The sequence below is a fragment of the Heliangelus exortis genome, chromosome 22 (assembly GCF_036169615.1).
Source record: "Heliangelus exortis chromosome 22, bHelExo1.hap1, whole genome shotgun sequence".
Lineage (NCBI taxonomy): Eukaryota > Metazoa > Chordata > Aves > Apodiformes > Trochilidae > Heliangelus > Heliangelus exortis.
The window spans coordinates 2,199,475-2,222,132 of record NC_092443.1 but is presented as its reverse complement, the minus strand read 5'-3'; the positions used below and the strand labels follow the sequence as shown (position 1 = coordinate 2,222,132).

At 59.8% G+C, this 22,658-nt stretch overlaps 4 protein-coding genes across 7 annotated transcripts in view; 1 reads left to right on the top strand and 3 right to left on the bottom strand.

Moving 5' to 3' along the window:
* Positions 1-302: 302 nt before the first annotated feature.
* On the bottom strand, positions 303-2,679 carry TMEM141 (transmembrane protein 141). Its single transcript, XM_071766402.1, has 5 exons — positions 2,551-2,679; positions 2,330-2,396; positions 2,117-2,200; positions 1,174-1,305; positions 303-590 (listed from the first exon to the last, which is right to left on the bottom strand). Exons 1-5 carry the CDS (start codon positions 2,677-2,679, stop codon positions 511-513), a joined length of 492 nt encoding a protein of 163 aa, XP_071622503.1. The 3' UTR covers positions 303-510.
* PAXX (PAXX non-homologous end joining factor) lies at positions 2,652-4,980 on the top strand. Its single transcript, XM_071766401.1, has 7 exons — positions 2,652-2,775; positions 2,852-2,912; positions 2,992-3,026; positions 3,098-3,303; positions 3,821-3,892; positions 4,371-4,464; positions 4,551-4,980. Exons 1-7 carry the CDS (start codon positions 2,678-2,680, stop codon positions 4,588-4,590), a joined length of 606 nt encoding a protein of 201 aa, XP_071622502.1. The 5' UTR covers positions 2,652-2,677; the 3' UTR covers positions 4,591-4,980.
* Positions 4,981-5,857: 877 nt separating this feature from the next.
* Positions 5,858-8,526, bottom strand: CLIC3 (chloride intracellular channel 3). The gene is made up of 6 exons (XM_071766400.1): positions 8,420-8,526; positions 7,654-7,763; positions 7,219-7,344; positions 7,008-7,114; positions 6,510-6,685; positions 5,858-6,148 (listed from the first exon to the last, which is right to left on the bottom strand). The coding sequence occupies exons 1-6, from the start codon at positions 8,453-8,455 to the stop codon at positions 5,987-5,989; spliced, it is 717 nt and encodes a 238-aa protein (XP_071622501.1). The 5' UTR covers positions 8,456-8,526; the 3' UTR covers positions 5,858-5,986.
* A 345-nt stretch (positions 8,527-8,871) lies between these two features.
* The window catches only part of ABCA2 (ATP binding cassette subfamily A member 2), a 32,258-nt gene continuing 18,471 nt past the window's right edge, over positions 8,872-22,658 (bottom strand). For 3 of the 4 annotated variants that reach the window (XM_071766395.1, XM_071766394.1, XM_071766398.1), the window contains 25 exons: positions 22,145-22,329; positions 21,932-22,052; positions 21,384-21,674; positions 20,153-20,359; positions 19,884-19,986; positions 19,195-19,523; positions 18,497-18,710; positions 18,233-18,338; positions 17,886-17,997; positions 17,461-17,521; positions 17,042-17,216; positions 16,841-16,956; positions 16,431-16,578; positions 16,079-16,202; positions 15,160-15,292; positions 14,920-15,037; positions 14,158-14,336; positions 13,754-13,895; positions 13,310-13,444; positions 12,995-13,098; positions 12,623-12,715; positions 12,222-12,324; positions 12,005-12,142; positions 11,558-11,764; positions 8,872-11,373 (listed from right to left, as the gene is read on the bottom strand). In XM_071766395.1, the coding sequence (XP_071622496.1) occupies positions 11,338-11,373; positions 11,558-11,764; positions 12,005-12,142; positions 12,222-12,324; positions 12,623-12,715; positions 12,995-13,098; positions 13,310-13,444; positions 13,754-13,895; positions 14,158-14,336; positions 14,920-15,037; positions 15,160-15,292; positions 16,079-16,202; positions 16,431-16,578; positions 16,841-16,956; positions 17,042-17,216; positions 17,461-17,521; positions 17,886-17,997; positions 18,233-18,338; positions 18,497-18,710; positions 19,195-19,523; positions 19,884-19,986; positions 20,153-20,359; positions 21,384-21,674; positions 21,932-22,052; positions 22,145-22,329 (3,680 nt within the window). In that variant the 3' untranslated portion in view covers positions 8,872-11,337. The remainder of the gene's footprint in view (positions 11,374-11,557; positions 11,765-12,004; positions 12,143-12,221; positions 12,325-12,622; positions 12,716-12,994; positions 13,099-13,309; positions 13,445-13,753; positions 13,896-14,157; positions 14,337-14,919; positions 15,038-15,159; positions 15,293-16,078; positions 16,203-16,430; positions 16,579-16,840; positions 16,957-17,041; positions 17,217-17,460; positions 17,522-17,885; positions 17,998-18,232; positions 18,339-18,496; positions 18,711-19,194; positions 19,524-19,883; positions 19,987-20,152; positions 20,360-21,383; positions 21,675-21,931; positions 22,053-22,144; positions 22,330-22,658) is intronic. The other variant, XM_071766397.1, reaches the window with a different exon arrangement.

Sequence of the window (22,658 nt, the reverse complement as noted above, 5' to 3'; positions counted from 1 at the left end):
TAAAATGGACCTAAGTGGGCTTGAAACTTCACTCCAGACTCAGGCTCTGAATGTGGTAGACTTTCAAGCAGCCATGGCTGCAAAGTTGAGGTTTCCCAAGCACCAGAGGTGCAGTCACTCCCAGGTGTGATCCATGCCCACAGTCACTTCACAGCCCTGTGCCACTCAACTGAAGGCACCATGGTCTCAGAGGGACCAGAACTCTCTGCTCCAACACTTCCTGCAGGAGCTGCCTCGGGGGGACATTCCCCACCTGCATCCCAGCTCCTGTCTCACCACGAGCCTTTGCTTCACCCACAGTGTGCAGTTTCAGCTCTCAGTGTTTATTGTGCCACTCACGTGCAATGCCCAGAGGCCAGCTGGGAGGCAGCAATCCCTACAGTGCCTCTGCCACGCTCTCCCTGCACCAGTGAGCTCCAGGGCACTGCCACAGAGCCCACCAGCAGCAGAGGCAGCTGCAGACAGGAGGGGGTGAAGCAGGACTGGGCACAGTGCACTGTGCTCTGCTGGTTACTCCACAACGTCCCCGTACTTGTTCCTCCTCACTGCTGGCACCGCAGTCTCTCTGTCCTCTGGGCTGGGAGGATTTTCTGCAAGAGAAAGAACAAGCCCCCTGGACCCCCAGCTATCTTGGTGTGTTTGCCAGGGGAAGGCAGAGAACCACAGAGCCCTGCTGAAGTGTTTGAAACCTCTTCAGCTCAGTCCAGCTTTGGAATCTCACAGGACCAGTGGGAAAAAGCAGCAAACAGCCATGGGAATGGCCCAGCAGTGACTGTCCTGCTGCCCCTCCAGCTCTGCCCACAGAACAATCAAGGTGTGGAGGGGTTTACAGCCTCCCTCCATCCTCTGCTCTCTTTTTTTCCAGCATGCTGGCTCTTGGGAATCCACAATCCTGGCAGGGCATCAGGCAGAAAAGGGGTCCCACTCCATGCTGCCAGCCCTGCTCAGGTACCTGCAGCCCAGAGGGCACAGGAGCCATGGGGCAGGGGACTGCTGCCACCATCAGGCACCTGCTCCATCCCTTAGCCACAGGGTGACAGTGTGGGACCAGTATGGGGATTTTAGCAATGGCACAGTCAACAGATTATATGGCAGAAACAGCAAATCCTTGGAGCAGGAAAAATACAGGCAGAACAACCCCAGTGAGAGCAGCAGGGACAGATGTGGACGTACCTGTGGGAACAGACACCATGGCATCCATGGTGAGCTCTGGGGAGGACTTGCCTGTCTCCAGGTAAATCCAGAAGTCAGAACATTTCTGTGTCTCAGCTCTGGTTACCACATAACTGCCAATGGACCCTGCAACTGGAGAGACCAAGATCATAGAATAATTTGGGTTGGAAGGGACCCCTAAAGGTCATCTAGTCCAACCCCCCTGCAGTAAGCAGGGACACCCTCAACAAAATCAGGTTGATCAGAGCCTCATCAAGACTCACCTTGAATATCTCCAGGGATAAGGCCTCAACTACCCCCCTGGGCAACCTGTGCCATTTTTTCCTAAAGAATTTTTTCCTAACATCCAATCTAAATCTACTCTTTGCTAATTTAAAACCATTGCCCCTTGTCCTATCACTATGTGCCCTTGCAAACAGTCCATCTTGAGCTTTCCTCTACTCCCTTCAGGTACTGGAAGATCACTATTAGGTGTCCCTGGAGCCTCTTCTCCAGGCTGACAACCCCAGCTCCCTCAGCCTGGCCTCACAGGAGAGGTGTTCCAGACCCCTGATCATTTGCATGGCCAACAGGTCCATGTCCTTCCTGTACTGAGGGCTCCAGAATGCAGGTGAGGTCTTACCAGAGCAGAATAAAGTGGCAGAACCACCTCTCCATCTGCTGGCCACACTTCTTTTGATGCATCCCGGGATGCAGTTTGCCTTGGAGCTTGGCCCTTCAGATTCTCCCAAGTGTGCCAGCAGCAAGGCCACTTGCTAAGAGCAGTGGTGGGAAAAGCACTTGCCAGCTTCTGAACTATTGCTGCAGCTGCCTATGAGCCACAACGCCCCCTCCCCAGGGATGTGAGTGGAGCTGTGGGGAGAATCCCACAGAAGGACAAGCAACCCCTCCGGCTGCAGCACGGCCCCCAGGGGGGTCCGGCAGCCCGGGACAGGACACTCACCCCCGGCCAGGAGCAGGCTCCACTGCGGGCTGTACGGCAACTTCTTGTTCAACAGCTTCTGCACGGCGAAGGCGGCTCCGCTGCCTGTCGAAACCCGGGCCCGGGCGCCGTTACCGGACACAGCCCCCCCGGGCCGCCCCCCGCCCAGCCCCGCGCTGCCCGCAGCTCCCGGGGGGAGCCAGGTGGAACCGGGGTAGCGGGCCCAGGGCGTACCTGCCAGGAAGGTACCGATGCCCTTCAAGAAGGCGTGGGACTGGCAGGCCGCGTACTGCTGCAGCGCCTGCGGGGAACCACTGAGCGCGGGGAACCACTGAGCGCGGGGCACCGGACACCCCGCAGCCCCAGACCCCCAGCCCCGACACCTCCACCCCTGTCCCACCGCCCTCCCGGTGCCCCCACCCCGGCCACCCAGCCCTGGCCCCGTCCGGGCGCACCGGGTGCTTGGCGGCCACGCTGTCCTCCACCCTCCGCACCCCCAGCTTGACCATGGCGAGGATGCGGGCTCCGGTAACTGCCGGGGCGGCCCCAGAGCTTCCGCCCGCCCCTTCCGGAGCTGCCGCCATGGCGGAGCCGGCCGGGCCCTTCCATCTACTGCAGTGCGGGCTGGACCGCTACCTCTGCTACTGCAGCCCCGGTCCCGGCCCTGGCGGTACCGTTTAGTGAGTGAGGGGCTTGGAGCGGGGCCGGGCTGGGGCTGAGCAGCCCCGGTACAGCCTAAGCCGCTGCCTCCCGCAGTGTGACCGACGCGCTGGAGGTTTGGGCCGGGGAGCTCGGAGCCTGCCCGCCGCTCGGCTGCGTACGTACCGGGACCGGGGCCGGGCTGGGAGGCAGTGGGTCCGCCGCCGAATCTGGACGTGCTCCCTTTTTCTCTACAGCGGTGCCAGCCCGAGGAGCACGGCGCGAAGCTCAGGTGGGTGCTGCCGTCGCGGGGAGCCGGACCCTCCGCCCAGGGCCCCCCTCACCGCCGCCTGGTCCGGGCAGGGAGGCTCTGGGGCGAGGGAACGCGGTGCTGAGCATGGGCCCGGGGAAAGCCACCCTGCAGCTGCGGGAGAAGGAGGAGGAAGCGGCGTCCCGGTGCTCGGCCCTGGATCTCTTCAAGCTGCCCGCGGCCGGGGCGAGGAGCCAGCTCCAGGCGCTGGTGTTCGGCATGGCGGGGCGTGTTGAGAGCCTGGAGAGACGGCTGGAAGGTCCGTGGGGGTCTGGGAGAGGGTAAGGGAAAGGGGAGGGAGGGCACCCAAGGGTGCCCCCAGCCAGCACCAGGAGGCTGTGGCTCCCTGACCGTGCCCCATGTGCTTGGTCTCCCACATCGGGTGGAGTGGCCGGGAGGCAGACATGGGGCTTACTGCCTTACCCTGTTTGGACTGGTTGGCTCCCAATGGTGGCCAGGGTTTGCATCTGACCACCTCGGGAAGAAGAGATCCTGTGTGGCACCAGAGGACACAGTAATGTTTCTCTGCAGCACAGCATTTTCCCTATGGCCAGCACCACACCAGCATCTCTATGTGTGGAAGTCACTTCGCAACATTTTAGGGGTCTAGGAATATCCTGGGGCAGATCCTAGGGGTCTAGGAATATCCTAGTCTGGGTGGGAGTTGTTGGAGTTTGGTTGTGGAAAGGAGGGAGCTGGCTGGGCAGGCCTGGGGTGCTGTGTGCCACCTTGGGGTTCATTGTCACAGGCTCTGGTTCTCGTTTCTGTCTTGCCAGCAGTGGAGATGCTGGTGTCTTCCCGCAGCCCTGAGAAGAATAATGCCCTGAGCCAGCAGCTCTTCCTGCCAGGTAGGCAAATGCCAAGGTCACCTCTGAATGTCCTGCTGCTTTTTTGCCTTGTCGTCCTCAGGAGGCTGCTGGTCCTGTGTCCATGTGCTCTCCAGGACCCTGTGAGTCATCTCGGCTGTGGCTGCTCAGCCATCCTGCTGTCCTGTGCCCTCCCTGGCACACAAGGGTCCAGGGTTCAGCACAGCAGCCCTTGGGGTGTGCTCAGGTCAGAATCTGGGCATCACTAGGCAGGTTCTTGACTCGTCTTCAGGAGGTCAGGCTTGGCTGCTCTTCCAGATAGGGGGCCATGGCAGGTCAATGGTTCCCTGCTCCTTAGAGAGAGGGGACTGGGCTTGGCCCTTCCTCACCCACCACAAATGCTGGGCCAGCCTGGCTGGTCTGCTTGGAGCTCATCCTGGGCACAGAGGGGTTTGCAGGGCTGCCAGAGCAACTAGCTGACCTTTTGCAATCCCATCCTGCCTGTCCCTCTTGGATGCAGACCCCAGCCCCAGGAAGAACAGAGATACTGGCTCAGCTTTGCTGGCCAAGAGGAAGATCCCAGGAGAGTCTCTCATTAACCCTGGCTTCAAAAGGTAAGTGCTGCCCCAGGCCTGGTGCTGGAATATCCAGCAGACTCTGCTCTGTAGCTGCATGGGGAGCTACCTCCATCTCCTTCTAGCAAGAAGGCACCATCTGGAGTGGACTTCGAGGACTCCTGACCTGCCCTGGCCTGGCCCCCAGTGACACCTCTGCAGGAGCCTTGTCAGCTGCCTGGGTGGCTGGTGGAGGAGATATCACTGCACCCTGAGCCCCTTGCACCCAGGAAGGCCACCAGGACAAGCAGGACTCAGAGGACTGGAGCCAGTGCCTGGCAGGCCTGAGCAGGCAACAGATCCCCAGCTGGAGCAGGGCCTTTGGGCAGACAGATGGGGCAGGTGACAGAAGTGGATTTTTTCCTCACAGTTCTTCCCTGTTGTCAGGGACCCCATCTCTTCACCTGCCATGGGTGAAGTAGACCCATGGTGGGGTTTTTAAAGAACTTCTGTATTAATTGCTATGTAACAAAAAGATTGCCTGTGTTTAGCTTCTTGACAGTAAAGCAGGTTTTACCATCTGGTTTCTGGGGACTGGAACAGTGACAATATGTCAGTACATTCTGCCTTTCCCTGGAGCAGGAAACCTGAGGCCAATTTCAGCTGAACCTGGAGGGTCAGAGACTCAAGGGAGTTCACTTTTCTGCCAGCTTTGTGCCAGTGAGCTAGTGGGTGAGTGGTTAGAGCCTCCCCAGCCTCCTGGAGAACTGGGAGAACGGGTCCAGCCCTTGCTACACACTGGGAGAGCCCTGAGAGCCTGGTGCAAAGTCCTGTGAGGGAGGAGAGCCACTGGGGCTGGTCACTCCAGACTCACACGTGTTCTGATTGCAAAGCCTTTATTAATTTCCAAGAGCTCTGATACATGGCTTGGGCTTGTCCCACTTCACCCCCACATGTCTCTCCCAAACCTGCTCCTTACTGCTTCCTAACAGCAGGTTCTGGGATCCCCACTGCATCCTCCGCTCCCCTCGCCAGGCCAAGTGGAGCTGAGCTGTGTCCACTGCCCACTGCATCTGCCCCAGCTCTGTCCCAGGGCTTTTCCTGGAGCTGTGTCGATTCCCTTTATCTGGTTCAGGTCTTTGGGGACTTCCTGTGGTGCCTGCTGCCCTGGCATTGCCTCAGGTCCCTCACCTGGTGGGTGGCATGCCACAGCTCTGTGGGATGCCCACTGCAAAATGCCTCTGCTTTGGGCAGCCTTTCCTCCCCAGCTCCTGCCCTTGCCCTCAGCAGTGCCTGGGCCCCTCTCACCCATCCTGATGCCTCAGGGACTGCAGGGCAGGTCGAGGGGCCCCTGGCCAGGCAGGGAGGGTGGCACAAGAGGCAGCAAAACATTTGTGGTCTCAGCAGGGTGCAGATTGCTGCTGGCACCTCAGGCAGGGGTGCCAGTGGGGGGCTTGGGTGCCAGGCTCATGCTCATTGCCTTTGCGAGTGCATGCAGCCAGGACTGGGGTGGTCACGGCAGGACTTGGGGTGGGTGCTGAGCCCAACCCTGTCCCTGTGCCTGCCTGGGCAGGTGCCCGGCTCACTGCGGCAACCGGACCACGGAGCGATAAGCCTGTACGATCTCCTCGGTGCTGGGACAGGTGTATCTGAACTCCTTGGTGTCACCCGCACTGCTGAGGTAGCGCCAGACACCCCGCAGGTCCTTGGGGATCCCAAAGCGTCGGTAATGCTGGCACACAACCTGCAGGCAGGAGAGAGCTGAGCCCTGTGTCCCTGCCGTGGGCCAAGCATTCCCTGGGGGATTCCCTGTGGCATTCCCTGGGGGATTTATAGGTGGGAGGCATCCAGGATGGGTGGGGGGCCAGGGGACATCCCTGCCACTGCACTACATGGGTAGCAGCTGGCAAGGGATGCAGAGGGGAGTGGGGTCTGTGGGAAGGGACCATGCTGGGGAGTGGGCTGCCAGGGGGGCACTGGGGTGATGTAGAGGTTGGCAAAGGAGCAGGGGGTTGCTGCAGGCACCCAGGGGAGGTGAGAGGGTAGGGCTGATGGTGTTAAGAAGCCAGGGGAGAAAGGGGAAGGGATGGGATGGCTGAGCTCACCTGGACGATGTTGAGCTTGGGCAGCAGGTTGCAGTCAGCTAATGTGAGGTGGTCTCCATCGAGGAAACGGCGCCGGGAGGCCCGGAGGTGGGGGTCCTGGGCCAGTTCGTGCTCCAGGGGGGCACACAAGTACTCATCCAGCTTCAGGAGGGCGCGCAGCAGGCTCCTCTGCAGTGCTGGGGGAGGGCAGCCATGCCACTGGGTCAGGGCACAGGTCCCTGCAGCTCTGCCAGCCACCAAGTGTCCCTGTCCCCGTGTTCTTCCCTCTTTGCCCAGGCTGGACCTGTCCCTGCCCTCCCAAGGGAGCCCAGGCACAGCCACACTGAACTGCAGGGAGAAACCCAGCCTTGGGAAGGGCTGGAAAGGGTGACCTGGCTTCAGGGCACCTGAGAGGGTGCACAGTGTGTGTCTGTCTGTCTGTCTGTGTCCCAGATTGTATAGGGGGTCCCTCCACCCAGACCAAGATTGCCCCAGATGTCACCACCCCCAGCTCCTCACCTTCATCTTGGGCAGGCACCGGGTTCTTGATGTAGGTGGAGAACTTGTGGAAGATTTCATTCCCGGCCAGGCTCGACTCTCTGTACTGTGGGACCAGGCTGGGGAACCTGCAGGGATGTTTGTACAGCTGAGGAAGGAGGCTCCTGTGCCCACACACCCTCTCAGCTTATCCTGCCCCTCTTTGCCCCCTCTCAGGTCACTGTCCACTGACCTGGGGGGGCCCAGCTTGTCCTCCAGGAAGTCCTCGATGGTGACAGTGTCAGTCTTGGGCTCTCCATTGTAGAGCAGAACAGGCAGCTGGGCACCTGGGGCGAAGTCCTTCAGCACATCCAGTGCTCTGCAGGAGACAGGGATGGACAGTGATGCCCAGCAGTGCCCAGGGATCTGCAGAGCACCACACGTCTGTTTGTGTGAACAAACAAAAGGGATGAGGTGGTGCCCCCTGCCTCAGAGTGCCCATGGAATCTCTGCCCTGGAAAATGCCCACTGACATCCCTCAGGTTTGGGGGTGCCCCAGGCTCCAGCACCCCACAGTGCCCACCCACAGTCCCCTTCCCAAGGTGCTGGGGACCCACCACCTCCCATCAGTGTACCTGTGGCCCTGGCCCCAGGGCTGGCAGCCCCTTGGGCAGGGAGCACCACTCACCTCTTCACATCCACGGTGGTGAGGGTGAAGGGAACCCCTTTGAGCAGCAGCACCATGAACAGCCGCTGGCAGAAGGGGCAGTGCCCCACACTCTCTCCATCCTCACTTGCCTGTGGGCAGAGAGCTCAGCTGTCCCTTCACCCCAGCATGGCCACAGCAGCCCTGATGTGTGCAGGGTGAGGATGGCAGTGCTGGCACCTGCCATGCTGGGCAGGAGGCCAGCCCCCAGCCTGGGGCCTCAGCACCCCACCCCAAATGGCCTGCGTGGCACAGTGGGTGCCAGCCCTGGCACCTCTGGGGACCAGGGGAGCCCGGGCTGCCCCAACCCTGCTGTGCTGAGGCGGCCGGGACTTGGGGACAGCGTGGTGGCACCTGGGGATGTCTGTGGCAGGGGCTGTGCAGAGGAAGGTGATGACAATGCCCCATCAGCCCCAGGTGCCATGCCAGGGGGGCTCAGGGTGCCCTGTGCAGCCAAACTGTCCCAGCAGGGTGGTTGTGGAAAAGGGTCCAGCCAAAGGGACCGAGCTGCTGGGCAGGGCCTGGTGTGGGGCACCCCTGTCCAACCCCTCAGCCTGAACGCCCATAGCACCCCATGCCTACAGGGCAGCAGCAGCAGGATTCTGGACCCTGGGCTGCCCCAGGCTGCTCCACTGCCTGCCCAGGGCCCTACTCCTGGCTGCTGCACTGAGCAGCGGTGGCCATGCCAATGCAGCCCTGGCAATACCAGGTGATTGCCAGGGGTGCTGCCCACCCTGACCCCCCTCACCTTGACAAAAAGCTGGATTTGGGGTTTCTCGGCCATGCTGGGTGGCGGCTGCTGGCGAGTGGTGGCTGAGGTGCAAGTGTCCCTGTGAGGCTGGAGCCACTCCCATCCCACATTCCTCCCTGGGGTGCACCCGTTCCCACCCACGCCTGGCCCCACGGCACAGCCGGGGACGCCCAGCGTTGGGGACGCCCAGCCATGGGGCCACCGTGGCTGCTGCCAGGGCAGGTGACAGCACTGCCAGCAGCACTCTGCAGAGAGCTGTGGCCCCAGCCACCCCCACCACCCACCCCAAAAGGCACCAAGGCCTGGCCACAGCTCTGTCTTGTCCCCAGCTCCCTTCACCCCACCAGGGGCACCACAATCCCCCTCCTCATCCCTTGCCCAGCCCTGACCCTCCCCAGGCACCCAGCCCTGGCATTCCTGCCCACCAGCTACCACACAACCTTGCTGACTCCAGTTATTATTTTTTATTTAAAACAATCGTTATTTTTCACATTTCCTCTGTTTTGTTTGTTTCTTTTGCTTGCAATGTACAGGCTCCTCTGAGGCGACCCCAGCCCTGTGGGTGCCCTGTGCCGGGGCTGTGCGTGGCACTGGTGCCATCCCCACAGCTGGTGGCCAAGGACATGCAGAGGGAGGCTGGAAGCAGGGCCAAACTCAACGAAGCAAATAAGTGTTAAGGCAGCAGCCACCCCTGCCCTGGGGTGATGCCCTCCCACTCCCACCCCACTTGCCACCCAGGGGGTGCCCCCGAGATGGTTTGTGCCTGGGCAGCCCTGAGCCCAGGGCAGGGAGGGCACCCAGGCTCTATGGGCATGCTGTACTGGGGGGGTACAAAGCCATTTTTTTTTTTCCATTGACCATTGAAAGCCATGGGGCAGATGGAGGGTGAGCTGGCAGGCAGTGGGGGAGCTCTCCAGAGTGGGGGACTCTGTGCCCTGCAAAGCCTTGAGCAGCAGGGTGGGTGAGGACAAAGCCCAGGTCAGGGCACACCCGGGTGCCACCACCCAAGACTGACTCTGTCCTGCTCACCCTGAGCTGGTTTGTCCCCACTGCCCACCTGGGAAAGCAGAGTGCCCAGCAAGGGAGCAGCAGGCACCCCAGGGTAGGTGCTGCCCACCCATGCCATCCCCCCCAGGGCCAGCCAGGTTCCAGTATGCCATTAAAAAAAAAAAAAAAAAAAAAAAAAAAAACGGTCTGAAAAAATCTGAAAATAGAGCTTATCTCCCCCCCCGTTTTTCCCCTATTGAAAATATTGTATATTGTATCACAATCCAGAGCAGGTGACATACAGGGCTGGCCAGACCCAGTAGGTATGGGGACAGCAGAGGATCAGCTACCACCTGGCTCTGCCCCTGCTTGGGTACCCCCCAGTGGGGCTGTGCTGACCCCTCCTCATCTCCCCCTGCAGTTCTACCCCCTTGTTTGTGGGCAGGAGCCAGTCTGGGGCCTCCAGCTGATCCTCTGCCAGGGAGGCAGGAGGGGCAGTGGTGACAGACAGGGGTGGCTTAGGGCTGGGCACCACCCAGGGAGGGAGGACACAGTCACCCCAGGGTGCTGCAAAAACCTGAGGCACCCAAAGAGTGCATGGTCAGTCAGGATCACAGGCCCCTGGTAACCTCATCCCTGGGCACAACTGGAGGTTACTGGAGAGCTGTGGGGTACTGCTGGGCATGGCTCCCCTGGGTGACGAGGTGGCAGGACCCTCTGCAGAAAGGAGGAGCACTGCTGGCCAGCCCTGGGGACACTGCCAGCCCCCTCACCATGGCCCAATCTACCTTCCCCAGGATCCTGGGCACCTGAGCCAGGCTGCACTGGCACCCAACTGGGCTGTCTTGTCCTTGTACCTCAAGGCCATGCCACTCCCAGCTTCAAGAGTCACCCTGGGGTGGAGCAGCCCCCCTCCCAGTACAACTCATAACCCAACAGTAAGAAACCAGTGCAGGTGGATCCTGTACAGGGCCAGACACTGAGCAATGAGTGCCAGGAGGAAAAGGAGGGGGACAGAGCAGAAAGGGGACACAACAGAAACGGGCACAGCAGCGGTGATGCCCTGCAAGGAGGGTGAGGGCAGGCAGGAGGAGCAGTGAGGGGCTCTGGGAGGAGGGACATGGTTGGAGGCAGAAGGGAGAAACAGCTGGTGCCAGTGAGTGAAATACCCTGTGAAATGCCCCTCTGCCCCACCACGTGCCCCTCAGCAGGGCCCCCAGGATGGTACCGAGTGTCCAGTGCACATGAGGCAGAGCTGGGATGGCCAGACCCCTTGGCTGGCAGCAACGTGGGGACATGGGACACACCTGGGGGGTGCAGCCCTATCTCAGGGAAGCTGGAGGTCGCTGGTGACATCCCGTTGGTGACAGAAATCAATGGTGAAGCACCAGGGCTCCTGCCCCCAAGACCCCCTAAGTGCCAAGGGCAAGCACCACGCCAGGGGGGATGGAAACAAGCAAAAGCAGTCTGTCTGCTGGCCCTGCCAGGGCTGGGCCCGGGGTGCTGCCAGTGCCAAGGGCAGAATGGAGGCATCCCTGTGGCTGGGGCTCTCCAGGGTGGGTGCAACACGGGTGTCCAACCAAAGGCACCACTCACCGACCTTGTCCCCACTACAAAGTGTGCGGGGCCAGCAGCACAGCTGCCCAGCTCTGTCCTTCTCTTCTCAGTCTCTGTCCAGTGGGCAAACCAGCCGAGGGCAGGTGCCCCCAGCACCGTGCAGTGACACTGCCCCAGACCTGAAGGGGACAAAGGCCACACAGTGGAAGGTGGCTCTCAGGGTAGATCCAGGCTGGTGCCACATCCACCGTGTCCTCTCTGGCTTCTTCTCTCCGGCCGCAGCAGCTCCGCTCGATGGGGCGAAGGGAGGGGGAGAGGCCAAAAGGGTTTGGTGGCATCACAGCCAGGGGACATGGCCACCCCTGGGAGTCTCAGCATAGTGTGTCCGTGTTGAACGAGAGCTGAGCCTGCAGGTGCAGACAGGAGGGCTCAGGGTCTGGGGCCATAATCCAGCCCGGGGCCACAATCCTCCCCTCCCAAAGAGCCCTCTTCAGTGCATCCCTGGCTCGTGTCCCCTTCCCAGTGCTACAGTCCCCATGGTGGAGACACAGCTGGGACCAGGGACACCGAGATCATGGGACAGCTCCTCACCCTCTCCTCCTCGAAGCTGATGAGGCCTTCATCATCTGTCTCCAGGTCCTCCTGCTCCTCCACGACCAGGGCCCGCAGCTCGGTGGGGGCAGCCCGGGGACGCAGCAGGCTCAGCACCCGCTCCAGGGGTGACTGCAGTGTGCAGCTGGGACTTGTCTCCTGCTGCTCCAGGTTGTCACTTTGCTTCTTGGCAAAATTCACAAACACCTGGGGAAAATGGGCAAGGGGCTGCGAGGGACCCCCACGAGCACCTCCACCTCCTCACCATCCCTTGCCCCAGACACCAGCACATCCCATGGGGCCGTGGCCTCTACCAGACACCCCACCCAGTTCCACATTCCATCCCACGCGTGGGTTCTACCAGGCACTTTGGTGCCGCCTTTCCCCGAGGCACAGCAACCCTCCTAGGTACAGGCAACCAGCTGCCTGGGCTATCCCTGCTCTCACATTGTCCAGAGTGGTCTGGCTGACAGAGTAATCTTCGATGCCCAGGACATCCACCACCTGCTCCATCTTGCTGAAGACCTGTGCCAGCGAGATCTGGTCCGATTTCAGCTGGTACTGGGCCTTGGTGTGGTGCCGCTCCTGCAGGGGACACAGAGGTGACATCTGAACTCATCACATCACACCATGGGGGGTCCCAAAGCCACCTCAGGGAGCTCACCTTGAGAACAGCTTCAGGGAAGTTGCGGTTGAAGAACCTCACCACCTCCTTGATGTTGAGGCTGGATTTGGTGCGCACTGTGATCATGTAGCCATCTCCAAACCTGTGCAGGGACAAGGGACCCTGTGAGGACCTGCCCTGCCACCTGCCCTCCTGCAGGAAAGGGCTGACCCCACAGAAGGAGATGATGCTCTTGGGCACCTACTGCACTCAACAGGACGATGCTGGATGGTGAAACGAGCCCATCTCCTGCCCACCCTCCAAAGCCCTCACCAAGGGCCGACATCTCGCCATGGTTGCCATGCTCTCAGTCACACTGCTGCAGGGGCTGGGACCCCTTCCACCCCACACAAGGACCCTTTCCTTCCACACAAGGTGCTGGAACCCCTCCAGGCTCTGACCTGTTCTTCAGGTGCTGGATGCTGCCGAGACACTTGAGCCGCCCGTTCACCATGATGGCCAAGCGAGTGCAGAGTGCCTCACACTCCTCCATGCTGGGGACACAGGGCAGATTCAGCAAGGTGACATGAGGGGACAGTGCCAGGGACCACAGCTGGGGCAGGCAGGGAACCAAGGCAAGCTCCCCTGGCCATCACTGGGGTGCCATGGCCCCACCACCAGGGATGGGAGCAGTGAGTGTCCAGAGTTCCCTCTGCTCCCCACGCTTCTTCCAAATTCCCTCCCCCAGCACCACAGAGCCCCCTCCCACCCTCACAGCACCCCAGCTGCCCAGAGGCACTGTGGGCCCAGCCAGAAACCCCTTTCCCTTGGACCTGTGGGAAGTAAGCACCACGGAGCGACCCGTTTTGATGACATCCAGGATGAGGTTCCAGAGAAAGCGCCGTGCCTTGGGATCCATCCCTGTGGTGGGCTCATCCTGCAGGACAGACAGCACCTTCAGCCATGCCAGCCACTGCAGGCACCATCCCACACCCCAGGACACTCATGACAGAGCTGGGGGGGCAGGATTTTCCACCCAGGGTCATTTCTCCACTCTCGCCCGGTGCCAGCCCCAGAGACACAGAGGGTGGGAGGACCCACAGGCAGGGTGCTGGAGCACAGGCAGGGTGCTGGAGGCTGGGACACACCAGGAAAATGAAGGCTGGGTATCCAATGAGTGCGATGGCAGTTGACAGCTTCCTCTTGTTGCCTCCACTGTAGGTGCTGGCGGGTTTGTCAGCGTACTTGGTCAGCTCCAGCTTCTTCAGTGCCCACTTGACCACCTACAAGGTGTGGGGGGCTGCTGTCACCCCTGCCGAGGCCACAGGGCTGGCAGAGCTGGCAGAGAAGGCAAGTGGTTGTGCCCTGTGGGCCACAATGACAGCAAATGATGTGTCAGTCAGGGGAACCCCATGGCAGTCGCTGGAGCAGCCCCGAGCATCGGCGTGGGGCTGTGAGAGCAACGTGCTCAGTCCTGGGGGTGGCACTGACATGGGCAAGGGGCACTGGCTCAGTCCCCACTGGTGCCCAGTGACATGCTGTTCCCTTGAATGCTGGCAAGTGCCTGCCCAGAGCCCTGCCCAGAGCCCTACCCGCTCCTCGTCCTTCCAGGGGATGCCACGCAGGCGGGTGTAGAGCTCCAGGTGCTCCTGAGCCGTCAGCTCGTCGAAGAGAGCGTCAAACTGGGGGCAGTAGCCCAAGCTCTGCTGGACCTGCAGGAGCTCCTTCAGGATGCTGGGGAAGAGGATGGAATGGCCATTAGGAGAAATCACTTTCCAGAAGCACGCTGTATTTCACCCCCCTTCACGATCCTTTATCCTGGGGCATCTTCTACCAAGCAACCCATGACACCTCGGCCAAAAGCCAGCATCACTTGCCACCTCCCAGGTGACCAAGAGCCCAGGACACAGTTGCTTCCTCCTGGGGGGACCAGACCCTGCCCCATCCCCAGGAGAGGGGTCGATCCCCACTTCCCACCCAGCCCAGGCCCCCCAACCTGTGCCCATTAACAAAGGCCTCCCCGCCAGTGGTGCTCTCATCCCCTGTCAGCATCTTGAAGGTGGTTGTCTTGCCGGCACCGTTGACACCCAACAGCCCGAAGCACTCCCCGGGTCGCACACCCACGCACAGCCGGTCCACAGCCAGGATGCGCCCGATCTTGCGGGACTTGTACACCTGGTGGGGCAGGGGAGAAGTGTTGGGAGAGTTTTTTTGGAAGAAAACGGACATGTGAGCAATCCTGACTGTTTAGCTTTAGCCAGAGCGAGCTGAGGGCCTTGAGGCCCAGCTGCAAGGTTATTAAAAGATCAGCTACAGGCAAAAGATAAGGGAGCTGGCAGCAGAAAAGAAGAATAACAGGATGGGAAAGCATCTCATAGACAGCACATAAACAGTTGTATTTAACCAGTTAGATAGCGCCCTGTGGCATATGAAAAATGTGTTGTACCAACCAGCAATATGCTTGTATTATGTTATGTTATGTTATGTTATATGTTATGTTATGTTATGTTATGTTATGTTATGTTATGTTATGTTATCAGCCTGACTGTTTATAAAAGTCAATAAATGGCAATACTTTGATGATATCAATCTGCCTGTTGTCCATTGTGCTCTTCCCCACAGAGAAGGGGCTCAGCCCACGGGAAGGCACCTGGACCCCCAGCCCCAGCCCACACCCCTCAGATGGCACAGCTGCACCCCCAGAGGATCCCCCCAAACACACACACACCCCCACACACAAACCATCCCACTCCTGCACCTTGGTGAGGTTTTCAATCTTCAGCATGTCATTGTCAGCATCGCCACGCAGGACACGGTGACGCTCGTTGGCCACGTCAATGTCATCCTCAATAGGTTTGGTGGAGACAGGCAGGCGCCTGGGGGAGGGTGCAGGGGATGGGATGGTGACACTGCCACCAGAGGGGCAGCCCAGCGGCAAAGCTGTTGGCCACGGCCACCTCCCCCCACAGCCTGACCCTGGCTCCCCAGCCACACTCACTGGGGCTTGCGGAAGAAGTTGTACTGGCACATGATGGTGATGAAGAAGCCAATGAAGCCTTCAATTGTCATGGCAACAAGCCCCCGCGTCACGATGTCCCACTCAAAGGGTGACTTAATTTTATCAAACTGCCCTGAGACAAAGAGGAGAGAGTAGGTGAGTGAGGACACTTTCCCACAGGGCCCACTCAGTCGTGTGTCTCAAGCTGGCCCATGACAAAGACACTTTCCTGCTCCCAGATACCCTCCCCTGCCACAGCTTCCTGGGCTAGTGACGAGGCTGTGAATGGATCTTACAACTTTTCAACTTGAATCAACCCAACTGAGATGTATTAGATGGATTTGTCAGACCCTGCTGTGGAACTGCCCCCCATGATGCCAACAGCACCTGGGTTATGTACAGAGCTTCTTGAGAAGCAGAGAGCAGCAAGAGCTCTGAAGGTCAAGCTGAAGCCATGATTAGCAAAAGGCTCATTTTGGCTGAAGAGTGAAGCCCTGCAAAAGATCACATCTGAAGGAAAGAGCCTTTGCAGTGTCCATCCCTCTCATTGAAGCACTCTCTTACCACGCCCCACCAGAGTCACACCAGAGTCATTGCCCACCACCACCCCACAGGAACCCCGGGGTGTACAACAGCAGCAGGAATGCACAACTCTTCCTGGGCTCACAACCTCCTCTCCCTGTGGAGCTGCTATTTGAGATGGCCTAAGGAGCCATGTCTACCATCTTGGACCCCACACCATGGCTGCCCCTCAGCCATGTCTATTCCTGCACCCCAGCCTAGTTCACACTCCCTGGCTTTTTGGTCTGGGCTGCTCTGGGCCTTGGGAAGCCCCACAGGGCAGGCAGAGGGGATGTGCCAGCACTGAGGTCCCCCCCCAGCCCCATATGGCATGGAGCAAGAGAATGAGAGGCCATACCAATCTTGGCATAATACTCATTGATGTACTCGTTGTAGGCCATCTCCATCAAGCCGTGGCCCAGGTTGTAGTTAGGGAATACAAGGAAGCAGCTCTTCAGGTAGCTGTTCACCACCTTCAGATCCTGTGGGGACAGGCAGGGAGGACCCAACCATCAGAAATACCCATGAGGACACCATGTACATGGCAAGATCATGATCCCCACCAAGACACGACCCAGTCAGGTCTCATTCCTGCTGGGAGCAGGAATTTGGAGCAGAGACCTGAGGTCCCTCCAGTCTTAAGTTGCCCCATGACCCAGCTGCAGCTTCTCTGTTCACGGTGGCCCCAGGCAGAGCTGTGAATCCCATACCTTGTCATGCTCAAAGAGCTGCAGCAGAAACGTGGCAACAGTGGCTGTGATGCCAATGAAGAGGTTGATAACGATGAGGAAGACGTAGGCAGAGCTGGGCACCTCAAACCAGAAGGAAGCAGGGTACATGATGGGGGTGATGGACCAGCTGGGGAGGCAAGGGACAGGAGGGGATGTCAGTGTGGCAGCAGAGGGACTGGGCAGCACCAACCATCAGGCCTTGGCATCACCCACCAGCCCAGGTGGCATCCCTCTCCCCAGAGCACCCTCAGAGCCCACCAGCTACAGAAGCTGCAGGATACCAGGGCAGGGCAGCCCTGAGGCCAGATCCTGCCAGCACAACCACAGCCCACATGGGGGAATTGGGAAGACCCATGAGTGCACCCTGAACACCACTCCAAGCAACCTACCCATAGAGCAGGAAGAGGGAGAGGACAGCAGGGAAGTTGGTGGGAGAGGTATATGCTGGGAGGTCAAACACAAAGAGGATGATGATGCAGCACGTGGCAGGCACCAGGTAGTTCAGCTGGAGAAGACAGAAACTTCTGTGACTCTCCACCCACCTGCCTGGCTCTGGGAACTCGGGTAGTGGGGCAATGTTCCTTGCTCACCATGTCCCACACGTAGTTGGCCAACCAGTAGATGACAGGGTCACAGCCACTCACAAACTGCAGATGTTTGGCCTTGGTGGCCTTTTCGGCCACCAGGAACACCACAAAGCTGGCTGGCACAAAGGACATGGCCACAATGATGAAGATGGCTATCACCACGTCTGTGCCTTGCAGACTGCACAGGGAGCAAAAAGGAGAGCAGGGTCCCCATCACCCTCAGCTGCTCAGGGAAGGGCCACCCGTGGCATGGGACAGTCACTGTGCACAGGAAGGCTCAGGGTTCCCCACATCACAGGCACCCAGAGTCCTCCTGCAGCCTGCAGGGCAAATGCCTAAGCATTGCCCAGCAAACCACAGAAGCTCCCTCCCTTCCCCAGGACAGCCCCAGACCCTCCCCCAGACCCACTCCCTGGACCTACAGGTAATCCAGGGACAGGCTGGCGCTCGTCTTGTTCATGGGGTGGTTGGTGACCGTGATGCCTGTGGGAAAGCCCAAGGAGATACAGAAGTGTGAAAGGTGGCTCAGGACAGAAAGTGTTGTCCCCAGTCTGCCTGGTCCTGGCTCTGAGTGGGAGGATGGGTTTTCTCTGTCTCAAAGCAAATAAACACCTCAGGGCAAAGACCTCCCTCACCAGCTGGCAGGGAGCATCCTCAGACAAGTCCAGGGGTGAGCAAGCAGCACCTCAGAAGGTTCTGCCTCAGCCTAGCCCCTTGTCTAGCCCAGGCTTCACAGCAAGGTGTGTGACCCCCCCACCAGACACCACTGCACTTCACAGCCTGGGTGGACCATGCCCTAAAGCTGTCCCTGATGTGCTTCTGCCCACAGACACCTCCAGTTCCTCACCATAGGCAGCAGGGTTGCCTTTACTCTTGGGCAAGTTGGCTCGCAGAATGGCATTGTTGAGAGTGTTGAGGTAGGTGGGCATGCTGTGGTAGCCCTTGTTGTTGTAGAAGACCTGGAGGAGCAGAGAAGAGTGTTGGGAGGTGTCAAGAGAGCTGATCCCGTGGCAGATGTACTGGAAGAGTGGGATGGGAGGGGATGAGCTGGGATGGGACGGACTTCCTCTGCTCAGGGCTGTGGGGACAGCAGCCCTCTGCTGACCACGCTGGGGTGGGAGCCCCACCAGAATGGTTACAGCAGGCAAGGAGCCTCTGCCTCTGCCTCCTCCTCCTCAGCTGCTGCCCACCTACCTGGGCTGCTCTCCGGACAGCGATCTTGCGCACTGTGGCAGGAGCCTTGGCCCCGAAGGAGGCCGGGATGGATTTCTGGATGTTGCCAAAGGTAAGTGCCCCGTACCTGTGGGACAAGGCACCACCAAGCAGCTGTGACTGCTGCCCCCCCACCTCTGGGAACAGCGTCACACTCAAGCACGCTCCTGGCTCTGCTCAGCACCCTGGGCTGGTGTCCCCAAGTCCCCACTCCCCCACCCCTGCTCCCCTTGTCCCCCCTCTCGCCTGTGCAGCCGGAAGCGATCCGAGGTGTAGAGCAGGTACTCGGAGACGTTGCGCCCTGTGATGTCTGCCAGGATGTCCCCTGTCACCACCTTCATCTGGGGGGGGTGGCCTCCCACGCCACTGGGGCAGGAGAAGCCTGTCCCCTGCATGGAGCACATGCACTTGATGGGCTCGTGGATGATACGGGGCAGGGCAGGGGCCGAGGTCACAGTTTCTGAGGAGCAGAGAGGGCAGCTCACAGCCAGGGGAGTGGCAGGGGATCAGCTGAGGGGTCCCAGCCAGGCAGAGAGGGAGCACACCCAGCCCTGCCAGAGAGCTCTCTGCTGTGCCAGAGCCTGGCTGCAAGAGGATTTCTGTGTCCTGGGGACCAAGAGGGGCACAGGGGAAAATTCTGGAGGACAGGAGCAGTTTAGAGAGAGGGCAGGGGGAAGGAAATGGCTGGGGACTGTGGCTCAGTGAGGGTGACGCAAGGGGCTCTCAATGGTGTCACCATCCCACAGAGCTGCAACAGCACTGCTAGGGGTGAATGGTGCTCCAGGGCCAGCACCAGACCTGAGCCACAGATTCAGCCCAGAGATGTGACCCTCTGCTGTGGCCAGGCCAACCTCTGGAGCTGCTCCTGCATGGAGATCTATCATCTCCCTGCTGGAGATCAACCCCAGGTCTCATTAGACTCAGACACCAAGTGCAGGTGATACCTTTGATAGCAGAGGAGAAGGTTGTAGAGTTCCAGGCATGGAGCAGGTCCTCATCCACCGAGACAGGGTAGTCAGAGGGGGCTGGGGATGGAGGTGGTGGCACAAAGTTGGAGAGTGGCAGGCCCTGGGTGAAGGAATCGATGCACATGGCGTCGAAGTACTTGGCTGCCAACATCTTGGACTCATTGCTGTTGAGGTTAAGGGTTTGCATGGGCTGGTCCAGTGTGTTGTTGAAGGCTGCCTTGAGCACACAGGTGGCCCCCACACCGGAGGGCAGGTGGAAAGTGTTCACCAGCTGCTGGGGGCTGGCATCGGGAGACAGCCTGATGCTGCAGGGTGAGGAGTGGGTGAGAATGAGCAAGGAGCAGGAGACATGGGTCTCATCACCTTGGCCATCTTCTCTGGGGACCTCCTCGAGGTCTTGCACATAACAGAGCTGAATGGACACACCCAACCCACACCTGGATGAGCTGAGTAGCCAATTGCAGCAAGCACCAGGGCTGGCACCTCTCTCAGAGACACCCCAGGAAGGGTGGAGACTGCTTTCTCCAAGGAGCCTTGGCATTTCAAGCAGGAGCCAGCCCTGCTGCCAGCTGCCCCTCCCTGCTGCCCTCCCTGCAGTCCCAGGGATGGAGGTAGGGATGGGGATGGGCACAGGACGTTGGTTGGCAGCAAGCAGCAGCTCTCACCGGTACTCACGCCGCTCCTCGTTGGCATAAGGAATGAAGTTGCCCTTGGGCTGGGTGTAGTTGTGGTACTGTGATGGTGAGAGGATGAGGGGTGGCAGGTCACCTGTGGGGACAAGGAGAGGAGCCCACTGATACCTGCAGCACCACCACACAGAGCATCCACAAGCCTCATCCTCATCCTCCCCCCATCCCATTCCCACCAGCCACACCGGAGCAGCAGAAAAGGCCACCAGTAGCCCCAGGGGTGCAGGTGGGTGGCTTGCACTCACCTATTTCAGGCACAGAGAGTGCCACTGTCATGGCCACACAGACAAAGAAGGCAGGCAGGAGGATCTGTGAGAAGAGGGCTTTGGTGTTGCGCTTGGCGCAGTGGAAGCGTTTGACAATCAAACCATGGAACTGGCGCAGCTTCAGCCACGAGCCCTCCAGCTTGAAGCTTCCCTGCCCAGCCAGGTCCCGGTCCTCTGTCTCTTGTTCTGGAGTGGAGAAGGAAATCAGCCCCCGAGCACCTGCTCCCAAGCCCCTCTTGGTCCATAGGGAGCTGAGCCAGGCACCAAACTGAGCACAGCCCCCTCGAGGGACAGAGCAACCCCCGGCCCTGATGGCCACTGAGCATGAAGTGAGGCAGCTGGATAGCAGGTTCCTCTTGGCCCAAAATAGGAAACTCAGGCAACAGTTTTAATAGTTTGTTTTTTTTTTTAAAAATTAAAAATTCAATCTTTATGGCAGAACCTCCCCGTATTCCCATCACCTCTCCCAGTTGGTGAGGGGTCAGCAGTCAGGGAGAGGGGGTGGGACATGGGTGGAGGACCCAGTGAGGCAGCAAGCATGGGGGCTAAGGCTCATGGAGCTCTGCCATGGCTCTGCCTCCCACAACTCAAACCCCAATGCCCAGAGCAGCCTCAGCCCAGGGGGGCAGAGTGGCACATCCTGGAATTAATCACAGCAAAAGCTGCTGGGTTAATCCAGCAAAGAATCTGTGAATCAAAGAATCTGTGAATCAAAGAACCTGTGAATCAAACAGCAGCCTCAGAGCAGTGCCTGCATCCTGCAACCCCAGCACCCAGGCAGGGAGAGCCCTGAGCCCAGGAAAGGATCCAGGGGGTGAAGCCACCGACTGGAAGATGTCACCATGCCCAAAAGCCAAGAGGGGACAACCTGAGCAGGTGCCAGCACGAGGAGCAAAGCAAGTTAGTGGGGTGAGTCTGCAGGGTGGCACTCGGGGGATCTGCGGGAGGCAAAGGGCAGAGCTGGTGCCAGCTGTGCCCACTGGCTCTGTGTCTCAGCAGGGGACTCACCCATACACATGCTACCAGTTTGGGGGTGCAAACTGGTGGAAGTGCCCATTCCCAGCCCACCCACCCAGTTCTTGGGGTGCAGCGTCGGTGGATGCATCACCAGCCCCCCTGTGAGGTCTCACCCCACCAGGCACCATCCCCACCCCTCCACATCCCAGCTGAGCACCTCCCCTGGCCCCGGCAGGGCACCAGTGGCACCAACCTTGCAGACTGATGTTATCGGGGTCCTGCTGGTTATCGATCAGGGGTGCATAATCCCCAAAGAATTCAGAATAAGCCCCACCTTCGTCACCCCGCACGGAGCCCACGGAGGAGCCCGAGCGCAGGGATGCCTGTGACTGTGCCAGCTTGGAGCAGGTCACCAGGTTGCTGAGCTCCACCTCAGGCTTCTCTGGCACGGCTGCTTCAGCCAGAGGCTCCCCGTTGGCCTGGGGCTTTGGGCCCAGCTCCGGGGTGAGTGGCCTCAGGGCGTCCTTCTTGGACTCCTTCATGTCTGAAAGGGAAAGGGGAGGTTGTCACCAGCCATGCCACCCCTCCCCACAGTCTAGCACAGAGCAGGCACAGAGCTGCTCTGCAAAGCCAGAGTGGAGCAGAGGTTGGTTGCCCTTGGACTGGATGGGCTCAGCTGGAGACCTGACCTCCCCTTGGGATGAGGGCTCCTGCAGCCACAGTCGGGGGACAGGAACCACCAACCCCAGGCAAAGGGACACAGCCTCTCACCAGCACCAAGCTCCCCACCAGCACCCGTACCCACGTCGCTGTTCTCCAGAGACTGATCCTCCTCAGACACCTTCAGGAAAACCTCCTCCAGTGTGGTGTCCATCAGCCCAAAACTGGTGAGGTCCAGCTCCTCCAGGCTCTGCTCTAAGTGCTGTGGAGGCAAAGTGGTGCATGAGGAGATCAGGAGGTGCCTGGAATGCCACGGCCCAGCCTGCTCACCCTGCCAGCTACCCCCACCAGTACCTGGAAGAGCCTCTCAAAGCAGCCTTTTTTGACAGCCTCACTGGGCAGGATGTAGGAGAGCTCAGTGTTGGTGTCTGAGATGAGGAGGCAGGAGGCCACATATTTCTTGATGAACTGGGAGACACGAGACTCGGAGCAGGGGCTGAGAGAGGAGTGGGCTGGGGGGCTGTGTGGCTGGCCCAGCTCTGCAGCAGAGGGGCAGCACCAGTCAGTCACTTCTCACCTGCCCTCCCACCATGACCCCACCACATCCACCTGCAACCCAGGGCTCCTCCAAGCCTCCACTTCCCATCACCCTGCCTGGCCTGCTGGTGCTCTGCACCATGGCTGGATGTCTCAGTGGGCAGAATCAGCACTTGGAAGGCAAACACCACGACACAGGTCACCCAGATGGGAGAAATCATGCAGGAGGGATTCCACCTCCTACACCCTTGCCCCTCTCCCCTCCATCCTCCATGTGGCCTAAGGAGACTCAGGGTGGGAGCACTTGGATGGTCACTGGGCTGAAGAAGGG

Coding starts and splice junctions, on each gene's coding strand:
- PAXX (XM_071766401.1), top strand. CDS start 2,678: ATGGCGGAGCCGGCCGGGCCCTTCCATCTACTGCAGTGCGGGCTGGAC. Junction 3,304..3,820: donor CCTGGAGAGACGGCTGGAAG/GTCCGTGGGGGT, acceptor CTGTCTTGCCAG/CAGTGGAGATGCTGGTGTCT. Junction 4,465..4,550: donor ATTAACCCTGGCTTCAAAAG/GTAAGTGCTGCC, acceptor ATCTCCTTCTAG/CAAGAAGGCACCATCTGGAG.
- TMEM141 (XM_071766402.1), bottom strand. CDS start 2,679: ATGGCGGCAGCTCCGGAAGGGGCGGGCGGAAGCTCTGGGGCCGCCCCG. Junction 2,201..2,329: donor CATCGGTACCTTCCTGGCAG/GTACGCCCTGGG, acceptor GGGTTTCGACAG/GCAGCGGAGCCGCCTTCGCC. Junction 1,306..2,116: donor GAGCCTGCTCCTGGCCGGGG/GTGAGTGTCCTG, acceptor TGGTCTCTCCAG/TTGCAGGGTCCATTGGCAGT.
- CLIC3 (XM_071766400.1), bottom strand. CDS start 8,455: ATGGCCGAGAAACCCCAAATCCAGCTTTTTGTCAAG. Junction 7,115..7,218: donor GACAAGCTGGGCCCCCCCAG/GTCAGTGGACAG, acceptor ACATCCCTGCAG/GTTCCCCAGCCTGGTCCCAC. Junction 6,149..6,509: donor CCAAGCTCAACATCGTCCAG/GTGAGCTCAGCC, acceptor TCCTGCCTGCAG/GTTGTGTGCCAGCATTACCG.